Genomic DNA, 27,955 nt, shown 5'->3' with positions numbered 1-27,955 from the left:
AGCCCACTTCCGGGAGGCAGTGAGGGGCTGTGCGGCGCGGGGCCCCGGAACCTGAATAACCGCCCGCAGACGGCCGGGGCTCGGCGGCGCCTTCTGCCTCTATGCTGGTTGCGGGGCGGGACGCGCAGGGGCCGGGTCGCGGTGCATGGCGGGCCGGCGGCGGACTCGGGCCTGGCGGGTTGCCTCAGGTCGGTGCTGGGGGGGGGCGGGGGAGGGGCTCAAGGGGGTCCCAGGCCCTGAGGTGGGGACCCCAAAAGGGGGGCCCTGGGGGGGTCCCCTCAGCCCCGGGGGGTGTTCGGCCTCTGGGGGGGGCACAGCGCGGGGGGAGGCTGCTGTGGGGAAATAGTGGGGCGAAATGATGAAGTATTGGGGCGAAATGATGGAATATTGGTGGTTTTGGGAAGGAGAAGTGAAATATTAGGGTGAAATGACAGGATATTGGTGGTTCTGGGAAGGAGAAATGGAATATTAGGGCGAAATGATGAAGTATTAGGGCAAAATGATAAAATATTGGTGGTTCTCGGAAGGAGAAGTGAAATATTAGGGTGAAATGATGGGATATTGGTGGTTCTGGGAAGGCAAAAAGATAAAATATCAGGGCAAAGTGATAAAATACTGGCGGTTCTGGGAAGTAAAATGATAAAAATATCAGGGCAAAGTGATAAAAGCCTGGGTTATCTCAGAGGTGACCCCCGAGGAGCCCTGCTGCAGGTGGGCATCAAGAGAAGTGCGCTGGAGGGGTTCAGCATCACCTGCCTGAGGCCCGAAATTCGGGTCTCCCATGTGATAAATGACTGAGTCCCAGATAGGGTTACAGTCATTAAGAGGGTTACAATCAAAGATTACAATTTATTAAGCTGGGAAGTGGGAAGGGAAGAGCGGCCCAAGACACCTCCAGGTGCTGTCAGCCCGCCCCTGCCAGCACAGCACAGCACAGCTCCCCTCCAGGCTGCGGGGTCGGGGTTTAAGGGGTCTGGGCACCTGTCCTGCAGGCCTTTTGGAGGAGGGTTGGGTGTGGTATTCACGCTGACTCTCCAAAGAGTCTGTCTGTCCGCTGGCTTGATGAGTTTTATCGTGTGTTTGTCTGTAGGCAGGCTGCTTGCTCTGCCTTTTAGAAAATCCTGACGTTGGTATAGGAGAAATGCATCCTTTTTCCAATTTTAAGGCTTTACGGACTCCAAAAGTTTGCCACTCGAGCTTTTCTTCATGTCCTAGAGTCATAGGAACCCAGAATGGTAGAATCACAGGATGGTTTGGGATGGAAGGGGCCTTACAGATGTCTGGTTCCACCCCCTGCCATAGGCAAGACACCTTTCACTAGACCAGGCTGTGCTGAGCCCCATCCAGCCTGACCTTAAACACCGCCAGGGATGGGGCACCCACAGCTCCTCTGGGCAGCCTGTGCCAGGGCCTCACCACTCTCAGAGTAAAGAATTTCCTCCTTATATCTAACTTAAATCTCTCTTCTTTTATTTCAAAGCCATTTCCCCTTGTTCTGTCACTACACCCCTGACAAAGAGTCCCTCTCCTGCTTTCCTGTGGCCCCCTTTAGGTAGTGGGAAGTTGTTATAAGGTCTCCCAAAAGCCCTCTCTTCTCCAGGATGAATATGCCAAAAACAACACGTATACTTCAGGGAAAAAAATAAAACTTGAATTGTTCTTTTTATTTCAGGCTTGTAAGGAAGAAGAGGACTCGCTGTTCCACTGACCTCGTGCTCTGAATCCCAGCGCTCCCTGAGAGCACGCCGAGTAAAGCGAAATTCATGTCTGAGGACAGGTCACCGGGGCAGGATGGAGAGCTTGGGCTTGCAAGCAGTGACCCTTAGTGATGGGACGACAGCCTACATTCAGCAGGCTGTCAAAGGTAACGGCTTCTTTGGGCTGGAAAGAACAAAAGCCTCTTGAACAACCCCTTGAAATAGAAGTTGGAGTTCTCAAAAGTGTCCTGGTGTCACACGGGCTGTCGTGTATTTTGTGTTGTTGCTTTGTACTTCCAACTGTGTCACCTGTGTGGCGTGCAGGACCTTATTCATCCAAAACTTCCCCCGAAGTTGAGCAGAATGCTTGCCTCCACTGAGGTGCGCAGCGTTTGGTTCGCAGCAGTGCCCGTCTCACTCAAGGGGATGCAGATCTGATCTCAGTGTTGGTTAACTGTCATGGCATCAGTGCCAAACCCAACAACTTCCTTTACTTTGGGGTTTGTAGGGTGCTCCTTTCTTCACCATCTGCTGTTCCTGAGAAAAGGGACGTGTCATTTCCCAGCTCATGGAACAGGACTCAGGTTGCAAGGATTCCAGGTCCTTGTGATTTCTGGCTTGCTTACTTTTCTGTGTGAACTCTGGAAATTTGTTCAATATGTGGAGTTGAACTTTCTTGAAAACCACTAGGTTTTGTGACCTGTCCCCTAGACGCTTTGCACCAGGTGAGAGCAACTGGGATTCCTTGAGTTCAGGTGGGATGGAGCAGTGTCTGCTCTGCACGGAATAACTGTAACTAAAACGTTATTGCAGGGTTACTCAGATTCGCACTATTTTTTAAGAGTCCAATCTTCCCAACTCATCAAGGGCAGCAGTGCTTTAGACCCCTTTAGGACCTCTAATTTTTCTCCAAGAGTTGATCCTCAACCTAAGTAAAGAAAAAATAAAGTAAAAGAAAATAAAAGAAATGTTCAGGTCACTGCTGATGCCATTACAAGCTGACAATTGAGCTTTCTCCAGCACAAGTCAAACTGCTTTCTACTTTAAATCCAAAGTGCTTAGCACACATCATTCTTTCTGCTTCTTGGCTTAAGGAGCTGTGAAGGGCAGCTTGTAAACAAGTGATGACTGAGGTTCTTTGTCTTCTATTCTCCTGTCTAGGAAAGGGAGGTCTGGGAAGTCAAGTTCCTCTGTGGCTGAGGGGAAAGCACGATAAATAACTGCTTATAAGCGCCGGTACACTGTCTCGTGTGACCGCCTTCCTTGAGAAGGCGCAGCCAAGGGGACAGCTCGTGAGACCAGAAGGGCCGTGGGCTCTGCAGGCAGCGCTGATGGCGTTGTTTTTAACTCTTCCAGATGCAAAGCTGATCGAAGGCCAAGTCATTGAACTTGAAGATGGGACCACAGCTTATATCCATCAGGTGACGGTTCAGAAAGGTGAGGACTGTAAATTCACCTTCCTTCTCCTCAGAAGGACATTGATGTGATGGAAATCATCTGTGTCCCAGCAGCTGTGGCTCTAGTTTTGAGTCCTTCTAGGGGTGGTGGGTTGGTTTTTTTTTTGTTGTTCATTTGCTTGTTTTAAATTTCCATGGTTTTGAGGCTGAGTGAACAGGAACATAGAACATGTGATTTCCTGCATAGTTCTTAGCGATTTGTCAAGAAGCTAATTTTGCTGCTGTGGTAAGCAAATGCTTGTTAGGTGTTGTGCCACGTGGGGACTCTCACATTTTGTCCGTCTGGATCATGAGTCTGCAGGCAAGGCCGGCGAGCTGTGCGCTGTGCTTGTGCTAACTATGGAGCCCGAACAAAAATTGTTCCATTTAGGAGCAGCTGAACTGGAATTTCCTCTGACCTATAAGATAACATTCTGAAATAGTTGTTTGAGGGGGAAGGGTGGGGATTATTGGAAGTTTTGTCACCTTGTTCACTGGGCCATCAGCTGTGAAAGGAGGTGATGATAGTCCCAGAAGTGATGGGAATTCATTTCCTGTGGCAGGAAGGAAAGTGGCACAAAGCAATCCTCAGCCAGGTACGAAAGAGCAGGTAGAAAGAAATCAGTTGCTCTGGGCAGTCCTCCCTTCACCCTGCCAAGTTCTTTGCCACCTCCCGTTTCTGTTCTCCAAAGGTTGCTTGAAATCCATTTTGCGTGCCTGGCTCTGCCCTTTTCCTCCCTTTATCCTCCTTCCTGTCTCCAAACACCCACACACAGTGCAAGGGCTTTTCATTGTCATCTCTGCTTCCCCTGCCGTGGGCTCTGCGTGTTATCTTCTACACATCTGTGCTAGAGCTGTACATCATGTCCAGGACGTAGCCTGGCAGTTTCTAGTTGGTGAAATGTTGCATTACCCCGAAGAGCTAAAGAAGTGCCATGAAATTATGCGTGAAGCCTGAAAAAAACTCAAACTTTAGGACTGAAGGGCTCAGGCAGTGTCTTAAAACTACAGTTGTGGTTACTGCAGTGCTCAGGAGCTGGTGTGCTACCCCTCCATCCCATCTGAGTCTCCTAATAAAGTGTGTGGATTTTTTTCCCCTTTTTTCCAGAGCCTGTATCTTTCGAGGACGGGCAGCCAGTAGTGTTGGAAGATGGCAGCATGGCCTACATACAGAACGCACCAAAAGGTAAAATATTCCCCTTTTGTGGCAGCTGGAGCAGAAAGTGCTGAATTGTCACGGGGCTCCAAGGCTGTAGGTAGCCTGCGGAGATGAAGGGTGGCTCCCGCTCAGCAGCTCTTTGACGTTTGATTTTGTTGCTTCCCCTTGCAGAAAGTTACGACTCCAGCACTTTTGAGGCTGTCCAGCTCGAGGATGGTTCCACCGCCTACATACACCGTCCTGTCATCGTGCCCCCTGGCAGCACCATCCTGGAAGTGCAGGCAGAAGCTGGGCTAGAGGAGTTAGCTGGAGAGGAGGAAGACGACGCCTTTGATGTCGAGACCATTAACGCATTAAAGCAGTACGCCAGCAAGGTGAGGATGCAAGCCTTCTTTCATGGTCTGCCAGCAGCACCAAGGTACTAGTCCGCATTTGGCCTGGAGTTTGTTACCTCCTTTCATGTGCACTTCCATGTGTCAGTTTTACAGCAGTGCCAACTTTGGGAAGAGAAGCTGGGCAGGGCTTTTGTGAGAGCGCCAGCCCTGGTGGGTGGCTGACAAGGACCTGGAGCGTGTCAGGTTCCTATTTCACCACCTAGCTGGTACCTGCAGAGTGCCGGGCCTTTTACCCTTAAGCTACCGCAGGCAGAGGTTTGGGAAAGCAGGGAGGTGCTGTGATACAGCTTGGATTTTTTTTCTTGCTTTGTGTGTCCCCTCTTGTAGGTTTTTTCTTCCTGTGTGCCTGTGTTTCTCCTAACACCACCTGGGTGTGATACTCTCTTCCATACATGGTTCAGGCAGCAGATTGAGACAAATCTTTTACGTGTCAAGAGTGGCTAAGTTACACCCACTGTTCCCATGTTAAAAAAAAAAAAAAAAAAGACCTTAAAAACCATAATAACTTCCAATCTTAACACGTATTGGCACTGCAGGGCCTACCAACATCTGCAGTCTTGTGTGCTGACATTTTCTCCCATCTTCACGGTGTTGAAGGGGCTACAAGGAGCGTGCTGATACAGTGCTCAGCTGGGCAGCTAAAAATATTGCAGCCTTTCTGCTGTGGCAGGACCAGCCTCCCCCAGCTCCCTGGAGAAGAGCAGGGTGCTGCTGCTGCTGCTGGGAATGTTTTTGTGCACGGGTTGCTCACGGGCTCTGCGCTGTACCAAGGTGTGAATAGTGCCTTGCCTCTTTGTTTGCAGGTGTCTGACAAGGAAGGAGAGGGAGTAACTAATGCTTCTCATGTGAAGAGCAAGGAGTCCAGTGATGTCCCTTCTCAGGTCTGAATTTTTCAGAGATGCATTTCTAGAAGTAGGCTATGCTCCTCTTGATATGCAGAGCACTGAGCTAGTAAAAATAATCTTTTTGGGGCTTCTCTGCAACGTTAGCAAATTTGTTAGCTACTGGTTTTACAAATGAGCCAAGTGAAGCATGGAGAGGTGAGTTATGTGCCTGAGAACACCCAGTGAGTTGGGAGGTAGGGATGGGAAATTCTGCTTCTTAGACCCCTGCCCTGTCACGTGTGTCGCACCGTGTGTGTACAAGCTGTGTGTGCAGGAACACGCTTTGTGGGGCTAACTGAAGGAGTGCACATGTATGGCAAGGAAGGAACTGATCTGTGTGGGCTTTGCAAAGCCTGCCCTAGTGGCTGGTTGAATTAATTTCCTAATTTCCATACATCTCTTGGCAGGATTTGCAGGAGGAAGAAGTGCACGGCAGTGAGAAGGGGCAGCAGGTTGGCACTAAAGCTTTCCGTTGCGGGTACAAAGGCTGCGGCCGCCTCTATACCACAGCCCACCATCTGAAGGTAAAGCAGCTCACATGCAGCCAAACAGTGTGCAAACCAAACAGACCCCCAGATTCTAATGCCAGATCAGAATGTGCCTTTACAAAGGAGCAGGGAAACGCTCCTGGGAGAAGGTCAAATGCTCCAGGGGATGTCAGGGTATCCTTTGGTCGCATCACTCTGCAGTGAGTTTTTCTCTGAGGTCTTTAGGGAGGTGCTTTCAACCTTGAAGGAACAGGAAAAAGCGTCTGTAAGTTCAAAAAAGTCAAGTGGGAACACATCAGTGGGAAGAGGTTTTGACCCATGAGAGACAGATGTGTTAATCGCCCAAGATGAAACCCAGCAGAGAACTTCAGATTCTGTCCAACTGCTACATTTCTTCAGTTTTCCTTCCCCCTTTGTCTTAGACCTCACTTTGTGAACTATTCTTTTTCTTCCAGGTACATGAACGTGCTCATACGGGTGACCGGCCATATGTGTGTGACTTCCCAAGCTGTGGGAAAGCGTTTGCTACAGGTAACAATTTCTCTTGTATCAAAATTGTCTTCGGTCCTGTTGAAACCATTCTTGAGAACATCAGCCATTCTTTCCAGCAGAGTACAAGAAGCACAGCTAGCTTTTAAAGCCTTTTGAGAAGGAATTTCAGTGTGGGAGGCTGCTCAGGACTTGGTTGATTATGAAGTTGATTGATTATTAAAGGAGTTAAAAGAACAAACTGAGTTGTGAGGGATGTTGTGAGACACTTTGGATATTTCTTCCCCTTCAGCTTTGCAGACACAGGACAGATGTGTGTGTGAACTGAGAGGTGGTGCAGAGCTTGCAGTGTTATTCCCTTCTCATAAAAATAACTGTGCAGTTTCGTCACTGGGCAGGGTATGGGCTGAAGAGCCACGTGAGAACACACACTGGTGAGAAACCATACAAGTGTCCAGAAGACATGTGCAGCAAAGCCTTCAAAACTTCTGGGGATCTGCAGAAACACATCCGGACACACACAGGTGAGCAGTACAAGAGGAGAACCGAGCTCCTTATCAAAAGGGTCTCCAGGATGCAGTACTGCTTCAGCCTTCGGGTCATGCCTTTTGTATCTTGGGTGAAGCAAGGCAGAACTGAGGTTGTGTTCAGCCAGAAGTAGACGGGCAGGAAAAGTCACACCAGGGGTTGTTGACTCACTATCAGCAGAGCAAAAGGGGTTAAAGATGCCTGTGCTGCTGGAGGCAGTGAGCCTCCAGCTGGGACTGATCGGAGGTCTCCTTAGTGTAATATTGAGGAGGAATGGAGCGGTGCAGGTGTCCAGGGCATCCCCAGCAGCTGCTCTGATCCACGTTGCTCTGTCAATGCAGGTGAGCGTCCCTTCAAGTGCCCGTTTGAGGGCTGTGGCCGCTCGTTTACCACCTCCAACATCCGCAAGGTTCACATCCGAACGCACACGGGCGAGCGTCCCTACATGTGTCCAGAGCCCAACTGCGGGAGGGGCTTCACCAGCGCCACCAATTACAAGAACCACATGAGAATCCACACAGGTAAGCAGGGGAGGGGAGGGAACAGGCACCTGCTCCTCCCCACTCACTGCCTGCAGCCACCGAGTGTGGCAGCAGGGAGATCTGGGGGACTGAGCTGGTCGTTTCCAGGCCAGACATTTTAGGGTTAGGTTTAGGGAATTAAATTAAGTGGGAATTGTTTTATCGGGCTGATTATGATTCCACCTGTTCCAGTGGTCTGCCTCCAGCTGTTCCCCCTTGACGGGGAATCTCTTCATGGAGTGTGATGAGGGTGAGTGGGTTAAACTCTGCTCTGTGACCTCTGCCCTAGGGGAGAAGCCGTACGTCTGCACCGTGCCGGGCTGTGGAAAGCGCTTCACGGAGTACTCCAGCCTCTACAAGCACCACGTGGTGCACACACGCTGCAAGCCCTACGCCTGCAAGAGCTGTGGGAAGACCTACCGCCAGACCTCCACGCTGGCCACGCACAAGCGCAGCAGCCACGGCGAGCTGGAGGCCACGGAGGAGAGCGAGCAGGGCCTGTACGAAGAGCAGCAGCTGGAGGGTGAGCAGTCGTTCCCCCGCCGCCTGTGGCGTGCTGGGGCTGGCCCTGTGGCAGAGGGGGGAGAGATGACAGCAAGGACCTGGGGACCTGAGACCTGAATCTGTGTTGTGACCTTCGGCCTCGCTCATTGTGCCCAGATTTGTGTCACGGCCAGAAGGAAAAGGCTGCCCCTGGGCCTAGCTGTATGTCGTGGGCTGGGAATGGAATTTCTTCCTCTCTGTAGTACAAGGAGAGAGAAAGGTCCTTTTTTCCCAGCCAGCACTGGGCTGTTGTCACCGTGATCTGCTCCTCAGGGAGCAGGCAGGTGCTGGGGTCAGGTGGGTGCCGTCGTGTTTTAATCAACACTTCTCACTCCCATTTTGCTCTTCTATTTCTCTGGCTCAGCTGCTTCTGAGGAAGGCTCCCCCACAAAGAGCCAGCACATTGCTTTCCTGTCAGAGATGGAGGAAGACGAGGATGAAGAGGAAGATGACGATGTTATGCCTGCACAGGTCTCACTCGTCTCTCCAGATGGGACAGAGCAGGTGAGGACGTTAACAGCCTGCAGCACTTGGGGGAGAGTGGTCATCCGAGTGAGGTTCTGCCTCTCCCAGCCCTGTGTGCCTTGGGGTACTTCCCAGCGCCACTAAACAGATGTCCCGTGGGGGATGGATCTCAGTGTGACCTCTTCAAGGCTTTTTTTCAGTATAAAGCAGGCCCTGGGGCTTTGTGGGCTCTGTCTGTCATGAGGGCTCCCTCCTTACAGCCTTATCCCACCCCTGCAGCCGTGATGTGGAGGGTAAATCACAGGCCTCTGGTCCCTGGCTCAACTTGTGGCTGGATGGGGTCTTGCAGACATTTATTTAGACTTGTGTGCAGCTCCTGCCAACCCTCGCCTCCTGCACAGCTGTCAAGAGGCAGCCCCCAATCTTTGCTGACACGGGTTGGATTTGGAGATTGCTTTTTATTTCAGCCTGTAAATGGCAGTGCTCTTCTTGCACGTACTTCCCTTCACCAGCTGCCTGTGTGCTGACTGGGAAAAACTCCTTCTGTGGCATGGGGCAGAGGAAGCAGCTGCCATGAGTAAGGTTTATTTCCTCTTAGTGTGAGGTGCTGCCTGCATGAGCTGTTACTGAGGAGCCCGGAGAGAGAGATAGGAAGGGGAGGCGTGATTGAAGGGGTAGAGCTGGAGACTGGAGGTCTGTGAGGTCTCCACCGATTCTGTCACCCTGGGCAAAGTCCTTGGGGTTCTCTGTGCCCTAGATCTTCCACACGAGGGAGAGGAGAGTATTTCATCCTTAGGAGACCTTGCTGTTGCTAAATCCAGGAGTTGTGTAAGGCTTCCTGAGAAGCCAGCCCGGCTGAGAGCACGTTTTTACGCTGCCCAGGTCAGTTTGTCACAGGAAGACCTGCAGGCCCTGGGCAGTGCAATCAGCATGGTGACGCAAAGCGGGGCCCTCGCGGTGCCTGAGGAGGAGCTGGTGGCTGATGACACACACACCGTGACCGTGGTCAACGCTGACGGCACCAAAACGCAGCCGGTACGGGCAACGCGGGGCCTGCCCTCATCCCTGCAGAGCTACAGCCTGCGAGGAGGGGGTCACGTTTCATTTTAAGACACGACTGGGTTTTGTCTTAACCTTTCCCTAGGTCACCATTGTCACTTCTGGGGCCGTCGTGTCCGAAGAGTCGGCAGTGGCATCCCTCTGCCATCAGCAGGTGGCTTTGCTGGCGACTGCCAACGGCACGCACATCGCCGTGCAGGTACCGCGCCGCGCCCGGAGCGAGGCTGAGCGGTGCTGCTGCTGCCCCGGCCCCTTTGTTCCTCTGTGCATGTCCCCACCGCTGGCTTTGGCAGCCACCTCTTGCTTTGCTGCACCTCTGCCTGCCCAAGTTGCTCGCTCCTTTATTCTCAGCTGCCCGGAGTGCAGGGGAGAGCAGGGGCACGCTCCTTAGAGCGCAGGATGTTCCCTCGTAAGCAGCAAACCCCATCACAACCGTGCCTCTGCTTTGTCCCTCTGCTTCATGCCCCTGTCACCCACACTTCTCTCCTCGGGGGGCAAGCCCAAGCCTCCTGAGCCCACTTTTGGGGAGCGCAGTGTTCTCTTTCTCTTTCCTTCACTAGCTAGAAGAGCAGCAGAGCCTGGAGGACGCCATCAGCATGGCAGCAGCAGCAATCCAGCACGAACCCCTAACGCTCGATGCAGCCGTGTCTGACAACGGGTGCTGAGACCCCGAAGAGCCTCCCGGGCGGGGAAAGCAGGCGGCCCGAGCCTGTTTCTCCACGGGGGCATTGAGATCTGCAGGAACGGGGCCAGCAGGCACACGGAAGCCGTGTGGTACCCAGGTGCAGGAAGGTGTCCGAGGCCAGCTGAACGTGGCTGGTGCGCACCGGGCAGGTGCTGAGAGCCGATGCTGCAGCGTTGGGCTGCCAGGGTGATGCTGCTGGAAGGGCTCCTCTCAACACGCAGCGGTGTCCAAGATCCCGGCTGCTGCCTTCTGCTGGAGGCTCTGCTGTTTTTTCTGGGCTCCGAGCAGTGATTTCGCTGCTCCTCGCCTCGGACACTGCTTCCCTCTGTCTGGAGACGGCAGGTTGTGTCTTCTGTTACTCACTTCATGGCTGAGGTTTCCAACACCTGCCAGTCTCCCACAGTAGATACGGAGCCACGGAGATTTCATCAGTCTCTGAGAGAGCCAAATGTTTTTGGGGTGGCGTTTCCTTTCCCCTCCCTCCAGAAATGGCCCCACAGCTCCCCTTTTCCGCCAACCCTTCATGAAAGGGGCAAGGGGGCAGCAAATGCACAGAAGCAATAAAGCCCCGTCTGCGAGCCCAGGCTGTCCTGGGCCAGGTGTTAGAGGGAGAGCCCCACCCTGATGCTGGAAATCAGCGTTCCCAGGGGTGCGCACGGAGCGGGCGCCCGGGTGTGAGAGGATTTCTCCCATCTCTTTACCACGCTTCTCTCCGCTCTCGAGCAAATTTCAGCGGCAGACTCAGTGCCATGGGGCAGAAGGAGGTGAACTGATACTTGTGGGGCGCTGAGCTAGGTTTGGATGTAATTGGAAATTAAAAAATAAAAGTTTGTTTAAAAAAAAAAAAAAAAAACACACCTTCTCTCTTTCAGTCCTTGGAGGCAGCGGCTGGCAGAGGATGGGAGGGGGGCTTAGATTTTATTATTTTCCAGATGTAAGGATCAAAGAAGTTCAGGAGATTTGCTGAATTCACTGAGTGCCCTGCCAAAGCAGTGGTTGTCCACGGGCGGTGCTGAGGAGGGGTGTGAGCCGGGCAGCTGCAGCCTCTAAGCCCTCAGAGTGTGACTCAGGGGGACTAAAGGATGTCTCCTGCATCCCAGGTCATTCCCTGGCTCCTCCAAGCCTCAGTGTAGGGGGTTGTGTCACTTACTGTAAGAAAATATCCCTGTGAACGCATCCTACAACTCTCTAAGCCTGGGAGAGAGACCTGGGCTGCCTTCCTCAGCCCAGCAGGTGCGTGCCCGTGCCCCGGGGTTGTGAACAAAGCCCACACAGGGAGCTGTGAGCGAGCAGGTTTTTATTTGTCACATCTACCCGAGACGTTCGGAGAGGAAGAGGTTTGTGCAGGAAAGGATGGGCCTGGCACCGCCACCCCAACCTCCCCCGGGTTAGGTCCCAGCTTTCCTCGGGGTGACAGAGCCCGAAGCAGCCGGGCTGGAGCCCTTCCAGCGGGCACAGCTCGTGCTCCTGCTGCGAGGGGAAGCTCCTCGCTTAAAGCTGAGAAGAGGAAGCTGCTGCCTGAGCCAGGGAGGGGACTTCTCCGTGCTGAGAAAGCTGCTGATCTCCAGGCTGAGCGAAGGGCCCCGGCTCCCCATTTACACACCAGGAGCCCCAAAACCGCGCATCCCTTTTATTCCCCCTGTGATCCGAAGGGGACAGAGAGGGGATTCCTACAGCGGGTGCCAACCCCAGCCCCCCAAGAGGTGTCGACCCCTGTCTGGGAACCCTTGGGGGACCCCAGGGAGCTCTGGGGGTGCACCCAAGCAGATGGCGCTGCTGCTTCGTGCGCGGCTCCGGCTGCCGAAGGCTGTCGAAGCAACCGGTTTCCTGAAACCGGATTCTCAGCGTTGACAGAGCAGCCTCTGCCACCGCCGCCCGTAGCCATGGACCTGCGAGCGGAGCTGCTCAAGTCCATCTGGTACGCCTTCACCGCCCTGGACGTGGAGAAGAGCGGCAAGGTGTCCAAATCCCAGCTCAAGGTGAGTCCCCGAGGGTGCTGATGGGGGAACCGGGGGGCTCGGGGCGCTGCTTGCCCCCGGTCGGGGCTCGCGGGTGGGCTGCGAGGTTGTGGGGTGGCTGCGGGGATGCTCCAGGGCTGCCACCGGGGAATTGCTGAGCGTGGAGGGGGACGAGCCCCTGCTGTCGCCTCCACAATTCGTGCCCGGGTTTAGTGAGGTTCCCCGTCCCTGCCTCACCTCCATTTTAAACATTAAAAAAAAAAAAAAGGTGGGGAGAAGTAGGAGGGAGTTAATCCTCCAGTGTATTTTTTGGGGAAAAATACATAAAACAAGTGGAAATCTATTTTTTTGGGGGGGATGTTTTTAGTTTCTTACACTTTTAAGACCCAGCTACCAGCCCAAATGCGGTTTTTATTTTCTTGCTTGCACCCACACCCGCGTTTCTGCTTCCTGTTCAACCCCAGGGCTGGAAGGTAAAGGGAGCCCGCTGTAAAAACTACAACTCCTCAGTGGCCAGCCCAAAAATAACGCACCATTTTTTAAAAAACTCTGATTTCCCCTTCCCCCTGTGCTCTCCGCAGCTCTTCACAGGGCTCCCAAGCTCAGCCCTTCATCGGCACCCTCGAGGCTTTAAAAACCTTTATTTGTCTGCCTCCAGGACTGGGTCTGGTCGAATCCACCAGGTTCTGCCACTGCTACAGTAATAGTTAATTTATTTTTTTTTCTATTCAGTAACGCTGGAAGCCCTTTTGTATCGCTGCTTAAAAGTCTAATCCTGCTTCTTACCCTGGCACCGGGGTTGGAAATGCTGGTTGGAGCAGGGGGGGTGGAAGGCCGGGGAAGGACCTGAGCTAGAAACATGCAAAACCTGGTAAAACGTTGCGTCAGGAACACTTGGCAGCTGCCACGAGCCCGTGAGATGTGTTGTGAAACTCTGCCACGAAACCTCTTGTCCTCCTTTTCCTTCTACTTTCGAGGGCTTCCCCCGGGACAGGCTGCAGGGAGGTGCTGGGGTCAGGGAGGAGGGGGCATATTTGGGTGGAAAACTGGATTTTTTTGTCTGAAGGGGTCTGGAGGAGCCGGGCTCCTGCAGCTGCTTCCTAGAAACTCCTTGCAGGTGTGCTGAGCATCAGGGCCCCTCGGCGCCTTCGTGCTCGGGGGGCTGAGGCTGCACGTGGCAGGACAGGAGGAGAAAAGCACCCACGTGGCAACAGGAGCACGGCCTGGATTCGGCCTGAAGGCTCCCCAGGGCTGGATTTGTGATTTTATTTTTTTTTTTAAATAAGATACCTGAAGCTGTAGAAATATCTGACGAAATTCAGGAAAATGCCAAAATAGAGCGGAGCTGGGCTGCTGGCTCTGCTGGGGAACTTCTCCCTGGGCTGAGCACAGCACCGGGCACCCTCCTGGCCCTGCCGTGCACACCTGGCTCCTAAAGGGCTGACGGCAGCACAAGGTTAACGTGCAACGCTCGTCCTGCGTGGTCTGCGATGCTGAAGCCACAAACACCCCACTTTTAAGGGCAGTTTCCTAGAGAGTTTGTGCGGGGAGGCTGCCGAGGGGCACAGGATGCTGAGTGCAGCATCTCCCCGGTGACTTTACCCAGAGCAACGTTTCAGAGCAGAAGGCAGATTTCACCCTCGTTGTTCCACCGCCTCCAGCCCTGCAACGGGAGCTCTGGCAGCTCGGGGCACGGCACAGGCTCTGCGCTGCCGCACGCGGGGTGTCCGGCTGTGCTCCTTGCACCGTGAATCCCAATTCTGGACAGCTCTCCACCTGCGAGGCCTCGTTTCCAGCGCTCACTGCTGCCAAACCCTGCCTGTGCTCGCGAGGTTGAGCTCTGCCCGGCCTACGCAAGGCAGCGTCTCTGCTTGTAGGGTCAGCGGTGAAGCAGCCCAGGCCCTGTAGGGCGATGGTTTGAGCTCCGGGCCCTCGCAGGGCTCCTCGTGCACGGTGCGAGGGGGTGGCATGGGGCTGCGCTCTGCCCCCCAACCCCATCGTGGTCCTGAGGAGGGTGGGAGAGCTGCTGGTGTTCACCGAGTTCTTGCAGCTCCCGAAACAAAGGCCCAGTTTAGCCCCAAAAGCTGGATTTTACCGGGGGATTACAGGAAAGCCGGTGGGAGCTGGGTGTTCCGCTCTTGAGCCAGTTGCATAAGTAAATTTAGCAGCGTTTCAAAGCTGGGTGGCAGAGCTGTGGGAAGCTGCTGGGTTCAGCAGTTGAGTTCTTTGCATGTACCCTCCTATGCAAGTGAGCGCGTGCATATGTATGCGCTCTGTAGGTGTGTATCTCGCACAGGAAGGAAAGACAGTCTTGTGGTTAAGAGCTCCGAGCCGAAAGATATCGGGTGTTTCTGCTCCCAGCGCGGGCACGCACTGGGCCTGGTCCCCGAGGAGGTTTTATCCTGTCCGTGCCATCGCAGCCCCGCTGGCGGAGCTGGAGGAGCCGGTCCCGGGGCCTCGGGGTGTCGGTGGCTCTGGAGCTGAGCGTGCAGGGGCTGTGCCCGTCCTGGCACTTCTCGCTCCTCTGCTCGCGGTCCCGTCCCCATGGCACAGGGAGGGGAGAGGAGCAAGAGGAGCCCTCTGTGCACTCCCAGGGCTGGGTTTCCCGAGGCTGCTGGCTGGAAGCTGCCTTTAGCTCTGCCGGGGCTGGAAGCCTGGTGGGAAGCTTTGAAAACCCTGATTTGGGGCTGTTTTGGTAGGGTTTGGTCACTCTCCGGGCTTCTCATCCCTAGGAACCGTGGCTGGAAACGCAGAGGTGGTGCTGGTGGGCCCAAGGGTGCCCGGGCTGCGTGTCGGGGTGGGACAGGGTGCAAGCAGCAGGGGGGTGGCTCTTACTCTCTTTTGGAGCCCATGATCCACGCAGGTCTCCAGGAATCACCGATGCCTTGGGGGGCCGGGCTCGCTCACCGCAGCCAGTTACAGACCCCTGGGGGCAGGAAGGAGGCGCCTGGCTGGGACCAAAAGCTCCCTGTGCTCGCTGAAAGCTTCTTGAATGCACAAAGGGCTCTTGGCACAGGCTGGCACCAGCAGTTGAGCCAACACGAGGGCTGGGAGCAGCTCCTCTGTGCGTGCACGGGGGGGAAATCAGAGCTCAGGAGCCCACGGGGCTGGGCTTGAACCACGGGGGCTTGGCCGACGGGGCAGCGAGGTGGGGGGACCCCTCTCGTGCCCCTCTTGCTGCAGAAATTGGGCAGCTGAAGGTGCCTGGCTGCAGGGAGGCATCTCCCCCGGGGCATCGCTCCCTGCAGCCCCCTTTGGGGATGCTCCAGTTTTGGCAGAGGGGCCGGTTTGCTCTCGTGGGGAAACTGAGGCAGCAGCGAGGCTCCCTGCATGCTGCCAGAGGTCCCACAGGGGCTGGAGGGGTTTGTGCTTGACGTGCCGAGCCAGGCTCCAACCCCAAAGGTCACCCCCAGCCCTGGCATCTCCCACGGGGGCGAAGAAAAGGGGCAGCCATTCTCCTGCCGCGTTACGTATTCCACCCCCGGCTGCGGCTGGCGTCAGCAGCGGCCACGGGGCTGGGGGAGAAAAGGGTGGAGGGAGGCGTCCGGGGCTGCAGGGGGGGGGGACGTGGGGTGCCCGCGGTGCTGGGCTGACCGGGGCCGTCCCCTCCGCCCCTACATGTCGTGGTGGAAAGGCTGCGTCAGCAAACCTGCATCATGGGCTGGCCTTCGACGCTCAGAGCATCCTCACCCTTCTCTTTCCCCCCCCACACCCACTTTTTTTGCCTTGTTTCAGCACTGGGGGGGTGTTTTCCTCTGTCTCAATGGGGTTGGGGCAGCCCCAGCCCCACACATTCTGCAGTGAGCCCAAGAAGGGTTTTCCTGCCCCCTTCTCGTATTTTGGGTGACTGCTGTGCGGTGTGGGGGGGACGCACAGAGGGAGTCAGGGGGGCTGGCCAGGGCTGGGTGCACACCTGAGACCTCTGGGGGTTTTGGGGTTCTTATGGGGTTCTTTTGGGGTTTTGGGACACAGCAGCACCCCGGTGGCTCAGCACCAGGAAACAATTCCTCTCCCCCTTGTGTTTTCCCAGAGCAGGATCCTCTCTGGGTCTCATCCACCCCATTCCTGTGCTGTCAGGGCAGGAGCTGCAGCAGCGCTCGGTGGGACGGGGGCTTCGGAGGGGACATGGGCAAAGGAGAGGGGACCAGGAGGGGGCGAGGCCCCGTGTGGGAAGGGGAGGGCGAGGCACGATCCCCCACGCTCAGTCTAGATTCCCGGGTGCCCCCGGTGCTTCCACCCCTCCCCACCCCTCTGCGGACCCCGGAGCTGTGCCGAACCCCAAAAGAAGTGCTCGGGGCTACGGCCTGCGCGGTGTCTGAGCACCGGGTGGAGCCCTGCTGATAGCATCTGGCCAGAGGGTGAAAAAGGGAGAGAAAATCTGGTCGAGCGAGAACCGAGAACCGTCTCCAGCTTCAGCAGCCGGCATGGCCCCCGGCGGGTCCTCTCCTTCTGGGAGGAGATCTCCAGCCCCACGAGGAGAGGAGTAGGGACACCGTGTGCCCGGGCACCGTCTCCTCCAGCCCCAACCCTTGCCACGAGCTTTTTGTGTAAATCCCAACACAAGGAGAGGCCGCCAGCTTTTGGGCCTCTCCTTCCAGCATCTCCGGCTCGCCGGTGGTTGAAGGAGGGCAGACGGCGCCGCGCCACCAGCCGGAGGCGTTGGTGCTCCCGGGCAGCCTTCCCCTTGGGCTTTCCAGCACAGAAAGTCGGGATTTCCAGTTGGGACTGCCAGCACATGGGAAATTTGGGCAAAACGTGCTTCGTTTGGGGGATTTGGACAAAACCCAGATGGACGGCACCGCTGGTGGTGATGGTGTGTCTCCAGATCACCGTCATCTGCTTTCACTGCAAACGAAGCCTGGTCTTAATTTCTTCCAAACCTTTTCTTGTTTTCATTTTTGCATCTTCTCGTGACACGCTTACAGAAAGCAGCTGCTGCTGCCAGGTTGCAACACGGCAGCCGGCTTGGGTGCGTTCTTTATTTATTTTTTCAAGAGATCGCTAAGGGCAGCTGCCAAACTGCATGGCTCGGGGCGCCTTATCATCCCTGCGAGATCAAAGCGTGTCCTGTTTGCTCTGTAATATTTGAAACAGCCCGATTTAAAAAAAAAAAAAAAAAAAAAAGTCCTCCGTGTACCAAGAAAGGAATGAAATGAATGCCAGACAATCCTCGCTTCCACGTGAATTCTTTGCTGTTTCCAGATGATTATTTGAGGTTGATATTTGGGGATTTCCTGCTGCCTGGCCCAAGCCTGGGTGATGCTGGGGGGCCGGGGTGGCAGCGGGGGGCTCAGTGTGAGGGGGGTGGAAGTTCGTAGGGCTGGAGCCTGACCCCGTCCCCTCTCCCTTGTGCTCGGCCAGGTGCTGTCCCACAACCTGTACACGGTGCTGTGCATCCCCCACGACCCCGTGGCACTGGAAGAGCATTTCCGAGATGATGACGACGGGCCGGTGTCCAGCCAGGGTTACATGCCCTACCTCAACAAGTACATCCTGGACAAGGTGAGCCCCCGGCCCCTCTCCCCGGGACCCCCCTGTGACCACGGTGCCTGCTCCGCTCCTGCATCTTGTGGCCCTCCCACATCTCCTGTCCCCTCTGCTCCTGGTGTGCAGGGCACGGCGTGCTGGGATGGGCGGCAGGAGGATTCAGAGCACTCAGATGAAGGCCAAAATGAGCCTCGTTGGCGAGGCTCGAGCCAGCCTCCCCCTTTCCCTCTGGCCTCTGGATGAGGCGCAGCTGCGTCAGCGTTTCCTAAAGGGCTCGGAGGGGGTCCTGGCGGCCTCTCCCAGCCCGTTTTTCCTCTCCACCCCTGTTGAGATTTGAGGCATGACCTCTCGGCTGCTTGGTGGAGGAGGAGGAGGCTGGGGGAGGCCGGGGCGCTGGGGCAGGGCAGAGGTTGGGGTGGGAGGTGGGTGGGTTTCGCTCTTTTTCCGTGGCTCAAAGGCACCTTTGTTCCACGCGGTGCACCACGGCGGCACGGTGCTCGTTTCCTCCGGGCATACGAGGAGAGGAAAAACGACTGACAGCTTTCTTCCACTGCGTGCTGTCAAGGCGCTGGGGGCCCGGAGCAGGGTGCCGCCACCCTTCCCTCCCCTGCTGCCTCCCCAAAGGGCTGAGATGGGTTTTTGGCTGCCGCTGGTGCTCCGGTGCCGCTCCCTGCTGGGTGCTGGCTGAGCCCCGGGGATGCTGGCATCGACCCCTGGTATCGGGATATAGGGATCGGCTCTGCTCTGAGCAGGGACAGAGCCAAGCCCAAGCCTGCTGCCCGGGGAGGGCACCAGGGGCTGATCCTGCTCGGCACAGCCCCATCTTCCTGCTGCAGAGCGGCCCAAACCCTTGCAGTTTCCCATGTGGTTCTCTGGGACATGACCTTCAAACCCCCTTCTCCTTTCACTAATAAAATCCCAGAGGCAGCCTGCGAAGGGGAAGTGGTTTTTCCTAGTAAGAGGGGCTTTTAGCTCTTCCTGGTACCCAGGACCCAAAGGTTCTTCTCTGGCTCTGCTGCTGCAGATTGTGGTTTGTGCTCATGCAAGCCACGTGGTAGGGCTCTGGGAAAGCGCAGGGACAGAGTGGGACAGGCCGGTCTGGTCCCTGCCACCCCCTACCAGGGTGGCACAGCCTCTAAAACCAGCAGTAATACCTCAGGTCCAGCCCTGAGGAAGCCTTTTGGTGGCCATAGAAGCTTGTGAGCAGGCAGCAGGGCTGATGGAGGTGTTTTCCCTACCACCGGTGCTGCCTGCTTGCCTTTTTGCCGTCACTTCCCTTTGCCGAGCCCCTATTCCTCTTTTTTGGTCAAATGGGATAAAGAGAGTGACCCAAAGCCCTGCAGGCATTTGCAGTGAGGGCTTGGGGAGAGCCCAGCGGTGCTGGATGTGCTTTGCCGTGTGCTTTCTGCTGGTGCCCCACAGCCCCAGGTGCCGTGCCGTGGTGCCCAGGCACCACAGCGATCCCGGAGCACTTTCTCTGCTGCTCAGCATGCCCAAAACTGCCTGTGCAAGGGATCCTGTGCTTGGTGGCCTTGCACCAAGAGTTAGTGCTCAGCAGTGATGGTCGCATCCCGTCCTCTGCTGCACGGACAAATCAGTCGGTGCCAGCAGGGACAGGAGGTCTCCGGTGTGGAGCTTCTGCCCTCCCTCCAGCATCTCCCCCTGGAAGCCCCCTCGCAGTCCTTCACCAGCCTGGCTCCTGTCTGCAGGTGGAGGAAGGTGCTTTTGTCAAAGAAAACTTCGACGAGCTCTGCTGGACTCTGACGGCGAAGAAAAATTACAAGCCTGACAGGAACGGGAACAGCATCATATCCCACCAGGACGCCTTCAAGCTCTGGTGTCTCTTCAACTTTCTGTCTGAAGACAAATACCCTCTCGTCATGGTGCCGGACGAGGTAGGAGCCAGCTGCCTCTCCCCGGGCTTGGTTTTGGGCTGCCATGTCCCGCTATCGCTTCCTGGCACATCCTTCCTCCGTCTGCCTCATCACATCCTGCAATGTGGGGGGGGAGAGAGGGCGGGGGGGAGGAAGAGCCGTGCCCACGAAAAGCGGGGTGGGCTGAGGGCTGGGGGGAAACCTCTGAAATGCTGGAGCCTCCAGAGCATAGATGGCTCGGAGGACAAGGAAAGGGCTGGTCTGTGTTGGTTTTGGGGTGAGACAGCCATTTGGCCTGTTGTTAAATGAACGGGGCAGGTTTTGGACCAGCAACCAAGCTCAGCTCCGGCCGGGGCTGGTCTTGAAGCCCTCGCAACAGGCCAGGAATCCCCCAGAGGTTGGGTTGGGCAGGGACCTGGAAGATTCCTCCTGATTTTTATAGGGATGAAAGAGAAGATGATGAGAAACCCTTTAAACCTGCTGTTATCAGGGGGTGCTCCTTGTGAAGCAGGCAGTGTCGGAGCAGACCCCGCTGGCACCGAGAGCTCAGCCCCTGCCCAGCACCTGAGGGGCACGCAGCCGGGCTGCTCGGCGAGGGGCAGGCAGTAATCTCCAAATTCCAGGCAGCATTTAGGTTTTCCCTTCTCTGGGGCCCAGATGAAAGCCCCACGAGAAGGTTCCAGATGCCAGGAGGAGGGATAGGGTCAAAAGTCATAAGCGGCCTCGCCAGGCCCTGCTGCAGCGGTCAGGGACAGGCAGGCGGCTGCCACCTGCTTGGGCACCATCTCCCCCCTGAGATCAGCCCCCCACACCCCTCCTATGAAGAAGAAAAAAAAAATATTAAACCCAAACAAACAGAGAACCCACCACCACCAAAAAAAAAGAAAAAAAAAAGAAAAAAAAAAAAGAAAAGAAAAGCAATGCAGTGCTGCGCAGATGTACGAGGGCAACCGCACTTCCTGCTCCCCAGGAGAGGTGTTTCCTGTTCCCCAGACCATGACAACATGAATCATCCTTCTGCTGACAGGGCCGGGCCTGAGAAAAAGAAAAAAAAAGATATTGTCCTAGAAAAAAACATAATTAATTTCTCCTAGATAGATGATGAGGAGAGGGAAGTCCTCTCAGATGAGGAAGGGCTCCCAGCGCCTGGAGGGGGCTGTAGGAGAGGTTGGGTCATAGAGACAAGGGGAAATGTCCTTCAGGACGTTTAAAGGAAAAGAGAGGAGATCTAGGTCAGGTATTAGGAAGAAATTCTTCACTGTGAGGGTGGCGAGGCCCTGGCATGGGAGCTGGGGGTGCCCTAGGCCAGGCTGGGGAGGCTGGGGGCAGGCCGGGCCTGGTGTTCGTGTCCTCTGTGGGACCTCGTCCCCTGCTCCAGCCCGAGGTTCTCACAGTTTCAGCTGGAAACCAGAGGTGGTGCTGAGGTCAGGGCCATGGTCTGAGCCGCCTGCCTTGTGGGTTGGGTGGGGGACAGCAGTGCTGGGCCGATCTCCCCGAGGCACTTGACTTCTGCGGTGCTTTCTCTCTCTTCAAAGAAGCCGAAAGCATCTAGTGCTTGCGGCCAAAACGAAGAACCTCCCAGGGCTAATTGAGCTTTAACTCAAAATCAATGTCCTGAGCCTGGAAGAGCTTGGCCATTGCCCTTAACCCTTGCGAGGGGTGCTATCTTTGTGATGAGGCATGGAAAGGGACGCGGTCTTAGGTCCTCCAGCACGGGTTTCCTTGCTCCAAGTCGGCGGCTGTGGGGTGGGAACGGCTCTCGCTCCTCCCCGACGCTGCTCTCCCTGTCCCCGCAGGTGGAGTACCTGCTGAAGAAGATCTGCACGGCCATGAACGTGGAGCTGAACTCCTGCGAGCTGGACGATTACCTCTCCCAGGAGCCGCAGGGGCAGGGCGGCCTGACGGTCTGGCAGTTCCTGGACATGGTGAACTCGGGGCGGCTCCTGCGGGGCATCGAGCAGGAGGCCATCAGCATGGCCGTGGAGGAGGTGTACCAGGAGGTGATCGAGGACGTGCTCAAGCAGGCAAGGAGCCCACGTGTCCTGGGGCACAACCTCTCTCTGGGGATGTTTCTGGTTTTCTCCCGGCCCTCAAGGGCATGGTTATGGTGTTGTTGTACCACCACCCATCCTTCCCCTGCCCCGTTGTTGATCCCCGTGTCTCCTGGGCGCAGGGCTACCTGTGGAAGAAGGGCCAGTTGAGGAGGAACTGGTCGGAGCGGTGGTTCATGCTGAAGCCCAGCGTCCTGTCCTACTACATGAGCGAGGAGCGGAAGGAGAAGAAGGGGAGCATCGCGTTGGACAAGCACTGCTGCGTGGAGGTACAGCCTGGGCCGTGGCTCGCGGCAGGGATAACACGTCCCACGTGGGTTTATCTCAGTCCTCATCCCGCTGGTTGTCCCCTCACCCTGTGGTGACACCGTGCTGTGTCCTCTCCCTGCAGGTGCTGCCCGACCGGGATGGGAAGAGGTGCATGTTCTGCGTGAAGACCTCCTCCCGCACATACGAGATGAGTGCCTCCGACACCCGGCAGCGCCAGGAGTGGACGCTAGGTCCGTGTCCCCGTGCCTGCTCCATGTCCCCTCCCCAGCACCTTTGTGGCCCCGCTGACATCCTCCTTCCCTCCCCAGCCATCCAGACCGCTATCCGGCTGCAGGCCGAAGGCAAGAAGTCCCTGCACAAAGACCTGAAGCAGAAGCGACGGGAGCAGCGGGAGCAACGGGAGCAGCGGAAGGCGGCCAAGGAGGAGGAGACGCAGCGGCTCAAGCAGCTCCAAGAGGAGAAGGAGCGGAAGCTGCAGGAGCTGGAGCTGCTGAAGGAGGCCCAGCGGCAGGCGGAGATACTCCTGCAGGAGGAGGAGCAGCGGCGGAGGCAGCAGCATGAGGAGATGCAGAGGACGCTGGAGATCCAGCTGCGGGAGGCCGAGCAGGTGGGTGCATCCTTGTGGCAGGTCCTGCTGCGGGGCTGCATCGCTCGTGGGATGACCGCTGCCTTCCCCATCCCTTGGCCATGTTACCTGGGGGGCTGGAGGAGCTGAGCATGTCTTCTTGCAATAACACTGCTGGTAACCAACACCTCTGGGCTCCTGTGGTGGTGTGGGACCTGGGGACAAGGGATGGAGGGGTCAGCACATGAGGTACCCAAGGAGCAGGGGCTGAGGACAATGTGCTCTGGGGTGTGTGAGGCTGACAGGCTTCGATGCTGTCCAGGGAGCCCACTTCTGACCTTGCAGCCGATGCTCTGGAGCTCTCTCCATGGGCTCTCCGTGGTGTGGGGGACATCTGGCCCCATCCACCCAGGGGTGCAGAGCCAGAGCCCACGCTGACAACTCCTCTCCCCGCCGCAGGCACGCGCCTCCATGCAGGCGGAGATGGTCCTGAAGGAGGCAGAGGCAGAGCGTCAGCGCAAGCGCATCACAGAGCTGGAGGAGATGCAGGAGCGTCTCCAGGAGGCCCTGCAACAGGAGGTGAAGGCTCGGCACGACGAGGAGTCCGTGAGATACGCACAGGCCAGGTAGGACCAGAGCATCCCTGGCTCTCCTTGACCAGGGAAGGGCTGGGCATAGGGCTGTCAGACACACTCCTCGGGGTGATGCCATGGCCTTGTCTGCTCCCTGGGGAACCAGCGTGTGCCTGTGACCGCCCGTGATGGCAGCAGGGCTGGGGGAAGCCGGTGGATGAAGTGGCAGAGGGATGTCCTCACCTCTTGCGCTTTCTTGACAGGCTACTGGCTGAGGAAGAGGAGAAGCTGAAACAGCTGATGAAGTTGAAGGAGGAGCAGGAAGAATACATCATCAAAACTCAGCTGGAGAAGCAGGTCCTCAAGCAGGAGATGGAGAACAAGAACAAGTGTCTGGAAGAGGCCCAGAAGCAGCTGGAGGAAGTGAGAGTGAACAGGCAGCGGGTGGACCAAGACGTCATGGTGAGCATCGCCTTGGTGACACTTCCCATCGCGCTACGAGCCCCGGGGGACTTCCTGGCCCTCCTCTGAGACACCTCCATGCTGGGGAGAACCTGGGGACTTTGGGGACCCACTGACACGTACCCTGCTGAGCCAGGCTGGATTTAGGGCATTACATTAGCTGCAGCAAGGAAAGCAGCCCAGAGATTTGCCTGGGAAGGGATGTCTGCATTGCGAGGCACATCCCGTGCTCCTGGTAGAGCCATGCCAGGCTCGGCGCTCAGCTTGCGAAGCCAGCGAAGTGGGGAGGAGGCTGTGGCCACTTTGCCCCCATTTTGCTGCGCTGGCAGATGCTATTAGGAGAAGTCTGCTGACGGGGCAGGCGCTGGAGAAACCACCAGGCTGGCACTTCCTCACCCTGCGGCTCTGGGTTTTTTCTGATCCGTGCCAGGGGCTGATTTGGTGGCTGGAGTGACACAAGGGTGTCCTGCTGGGGGGACAGCACTAGTGTTGTATATAAACCTACAGAGGCTCAGTGCTCTCCTCCATCTCCTTGCAGGCAGCCCAGAGGAAGCTGCGGCAGGCCAGCACCAATGTCAAGCACTGGAACGTGCAGATGAACCGACTGATGCACCCTATCGAGCCGGGAGGTAGGAGACCTTCCCCCGGGGCATGCAACTCCGTGCTGCTGCTGATTCTCCTGCCCTGACCCCCCTCTTTGGGATCCTCAGAGAAGCACAGTCACCTCTGGCAATGAGACCCTGTGCTCCTTTTCCTTCACCATGAGGTAAATTTGGACCCCAGGTAAACAATCTGCTTTTTCTGTCTGTCCCCAGACAAGCGCACAAACGTGAGCGGAGGCGGCTTCGCTGGCTACCATCCCCTCCTGTGCCGGAGAGATTCCTCCCTCAAACTCAAGCAGAAGGTGGAAGAGAAAGGCAGCGACCCCGTGAGGGACGGCAGCAAGGAAAACGTGAGCAACGGTGGGAACAGAGGCCCGCCACCGCCTTCGGATGTGGACCCCATGGCCACGGAGCCCTCCAACTAGCCCCACGGGATGGCAGAGCCCAGCAGGGAGCCGCAGGGCCCAGCACGGCCCTCTGAGCACACCTGGTCGCTGTGTGGAGACCAGTGGAGACTAGCACAGAGCCTCTAAATGACTACACGCAGGGCAGAGACGCTCCCCTTCTCTTCAGGGATGCGCTGCAGACACGGCAGGCCAGGAGCTCAGGCAGCCCAACATGGGGAGAAGGCAGCGGGGCCGTCTCCTCCGGGCTGCCCAGGTGTGGGGGCTCAACGCACCTCCCTGCATGCTGGACTCTGGTTTCAACACTGCCTCAAAACACCACCACGGGTCTGGATCACACAGTCCAGGATTCCCCCTTGATTTCTCTTGGCAATGCCTGCTGTGTTGTCCGCTGTGCCCCTGCAAAGGGGATCCTAGAGCAGCCTTTATGGACTGAGCAGTGACTTCTCCTCCCTCACAATGGGCACTTTCGGCCCTGACCAGGTGGACCAGGATGTCCTGAACTAACACGTGCATTCCCTGAAGGGGGTTGTTAGTCACTGGAGTCACGTAGATGGTAGTACAAACCAACAAGTAATAAAGCTTTTGGAGCCCCTGGCCCATAGACCTTGTTCCCTGCAAATCTGTGGCCCTGCAGGCACCCGATTTTCTTCATGTGCAGGGCAGGGTCTGGATATCCACTGCAGAAAATTAAAGAAATTAAAAAGGAATCAGACACAACCAGTGAAAAGAGGTCCCAGTCGATTTTGGTTTAGTCTGTGGAGGGCCAAGAATGGCAAGGGAGGGCCAATACCTCGTTACTTCAATTAAGTGCTTGTATGGGGAGGTAACAGTGCTCGGGATTTAGGTCCTCGCCCTTGGACTGCAGGACTCTCTGTTTTGGGAGCTGGTCCGAGGCCTGCAGAAGGCAATAGAAAAGATTCCTGGAGGCAGCTGGGCTGGCTCCATCTGCTCCGGGAGTAGGTGGATGTGTTGGCTCTCTTCAGTGACATTGGCCCGGCCTGCCTCCTTCACTTAATTTGCTCCCTGAAAGACCAAGAACAAAAGCCAAGTCTTCTGGCAAACCTCCCTGCACACAGACACACATAGAATTAAAAAAAAAAACAACAAAACGAAAAAAAAAAACCACCACCAACAACAAAAAACAACACTGGGGTTAATTTTTCCAAGTACCTCTCTTAAGTACAGCCCCATTTGCCTGTTACTTTGAGGCACAGAGCCCCTGTTCACGTAAGGGTCCCCTCTGAAAACAGCCACTGGTAGCAAACCCTTGCATCAACCCCAGATTCACAGTTGGTCGTGATGATTAACTGCAGTTCAGTTCGTTAGGGAGATTACGATCTATTTCCTACTTGTGCGGCTTCGAGCGTTTGCTCGCAGAGCTCTTCCTCCCCCTAGTTTTTACAGTGCTCCTTTCTTACAATTCTTTTCAGTTCTGCCTGCCTGAGAGGCTGTTTTCTCAGGTCTGCGTGGCACGATGGGGCCTTGCTGGGACAAAGCAGCTCTGTGTGTCCATTAAGGACGCCCGGCTGGCCCCATAGCCCAGTCCCCGGGTGGCCTCGCCAATGCACAGAGGGAGCACGGGTGGCTGCAGCCCTCACAGCGATGGCTCTGGGGGCCTGTCCCTGCCAGCCAGTGACTGCAGCAGGTCACATTTGTCGCCCGTCCTCCTCTTCATTGTGCTGGGGACTGTGGGGGTTGTGAAGGATGCAGCACAGCAGCCCTGAGCAGTGGTGCCTGACCACTGCAGCCCCATACGGTCCCCACACAGCTCTGGAGCCCCTGCCTGGCTCTGTGACAAGTGACAGCATGCCACCCCTTGAACACAGGACCTGCCATGCTGCATGTTTTCTGGTGGAGCTGGGCCGTTGCAACACATTACCCTGGGGTAAAATCAACCGGGGCTGGGCCTTTTTATCGCCTTGAAGTGTGAAGATCTCCAAGGCCTCCCAGGGTGACCACAGCTCACAGCCCTGTGAGATCCTCAGGCAGGGGCGGGTACAGGGAGGGTGCCAAGCACTGGTTTCTACTGGGAAGGAAATGGGCTGGGTAGAAATGCCCCGATGGGAGAGCTCCTCCGCCTCTGACAGCTCCATTAGCTCAATCTCTTCCCTGATCGGGTGTCAGGACAGGTACCACACCTAGGCCAGGAGGAAAAGAGCCACCTCCGCCCATCTCTGCAGCTCCGTGCCTTGTCGCAGGGCTCTGTGCCCTGTGCGCAACCCCCAGGAGACTCTGGTGGTGAAAAGTGCCATTGCCTCTCCCCACCTCCTGGGCTGCATCGCCTCTCCTTAAAGCAACTCAGCAGAATGTGGCTTTTGCTCTTAGCAGCTGCATTCCCATGCAGCAGGATATGTTCACTGCCGCAAGGACAGGCGTGGAGGGAGCAGTGTCAGCACCTGCCTCTGCTCGGCTGCCAGGTCTGGATGTGCCCGGGTCTGTCTCACCCTCCCAGAGCGGCCGACCCAGAGCTTGCCAAGTGTCAGCAGCAGGCACACATCGTCAGTGCATGCTCCAGTGCCTCGGACTAAGAAAAAAAAAAACATCAGAAGGGTCAAAAGGAGAGCTCGCAGGGGTGTGGGGATACGGTGGCTCTCTGCTGCTTCCCCCTGCCTGTCCCTGAGACCGTCCCCACACCAGTCAGGGTGTGTGTGGGGGTCTCCTGTGGGAAACCCACAGCTGCCCGGGGTAACACCACCACGGGGGTGTGTTTGCAGTGGCCCAGCCACCCTGCAGATGAAGGTTCAGCGGGTGACATTGGCAGCAGGGGGATGCTCAGACCAGCTGGTGTTGAGGGGCTTTTCCGCCCTTAACATTTCTAGGATTTTATGGCTCTTTTACCAGGTCAGCAGCTCCGCCGACACCCCCCTGCCCACCACCCTTGTCCAGGGGTTGCACATTTGCAGGGATCTTTAATTACTGCATTAACGAGGGACACTGTGAGCACCGTGCTGCCTCCCCAGCACCCACAGCGGGCACTGAGCCGGCGCTGCACAAACACACCGCTCATCCCAGCTCGTCCCTTGGGTGTCAGGGTGCAAAGCCTCATCCAAGCCCTCAGCTACAGTGTGCGGGCACACAGCCCCCCCTGCACAAAGCATGAAGCCGCTGTGACCCCAGGAGGAGCAGCAAGCAGCACACAGGGCGTGCTGAGCAGTGCAGGAGGAGCCCCACATCCCTCCTCCCCCCCCCAACCCCACCACCCCCGCCGCCATTTTGCGCCTCCCCCCCCTCCTTCCCTTCCCCCGCGCCTACAACTCCCATCAGCCCCCGCGCGCGCGCGCTGCCCGAACCCGCTCCCGCCAGGGGGCGCCCCGAGCGAGGCGGGGCGGGCTTGGGCCGTTGCCATGGCAACGCGGCC

At 56.7% G+C, this 27,955-nt stretch overlaps 2 protein-coding genes across 3 annotated transcripts; both read left to right on the top strand.

Moving 5' to 3' along the window:
* Positions 1-62: 62 nt before the first annotated feature.
* ZNF76 (zinc finger protein 76) lies at positions 63-11,175 on the top strand. 2 transcript variants are annotated; one of them, XM_082778745.1, is made up of 15 exons: positions 63-188; positions 1,673-1,864; positions 3,054-3,134; positions 4,242-4,319; positions 4,464-4,666; positions 5,491-5,568; positions 5,979-6,095; positions 6,515-6,590; positions 6,947-7,072; positions 7,418-7,597; positions 7,887-8,120; positions 8,505-8,644; positions 9,488-9,640; positions 9,750-9,863; positions 10,225-11,175. In XM_082778745.1, the coding sequence occupies exons 2-15, from the start codon at positions 1,792-1,794 to the stop codon at positions 10,327-10,329; spliced, it is 1,758 nt and encodes a 585-aa protein (XP_082634871.1). In that variant the 5' UTR covers positions 63-188; positions 1,673-1,791; the 3' UTR covers positions 10,330-11,175. The 2 variants fall into 2 exon arrangements, with proteins under 2 accessions (XP_082634871.1, XP_082634872.1); XM_082778746.1 differs by lacking the exon at positions 7,418-7,597.
* A 601-nt stretch (positions 11,176-11,776) lies between these two features.
* Positions 11,777-25,206, top strand: DEF6 (DEF6 guanine nucleotide exchange factor). The gene is given in 12 exon segments (XM_082778671.1): positions 11,777-12,134; positions 12,137-12,328; positions 17,669-17,809; positions 19,504-19,689; positions 21,465-21,692; positions 21,842-21,988; positions 22,111-22,219; positions 22,298-22,596; positions 23,014-23,180; positions 23,390-23,588; positions 24,127-24,217; positions 24,404-25,206. Coding segments are annotated over 12 exon segments (1,989 nt in total). The 5' UTR covers positions 11,777-12,116; the 3' UTR covers positions 24,616-25,206.
* Positions 25,207-27,955: the final 2,749 nt, after the last annotated feature.

Source organism: Aythya marila (assembly GCF_965140915.1).
Source record: "Aythya marila genome assembly, chromosome: 24".
NCBI classification, from domain to species: domain Eukaryota; kingdom Metazoa; phylum Chordata; class Aves; order Anseriformes; family Anatidae; genus Aythya; species Aythya marila.
This window is presented reverse-complemented; position numbering and strand designations above follow the sequence as displayed.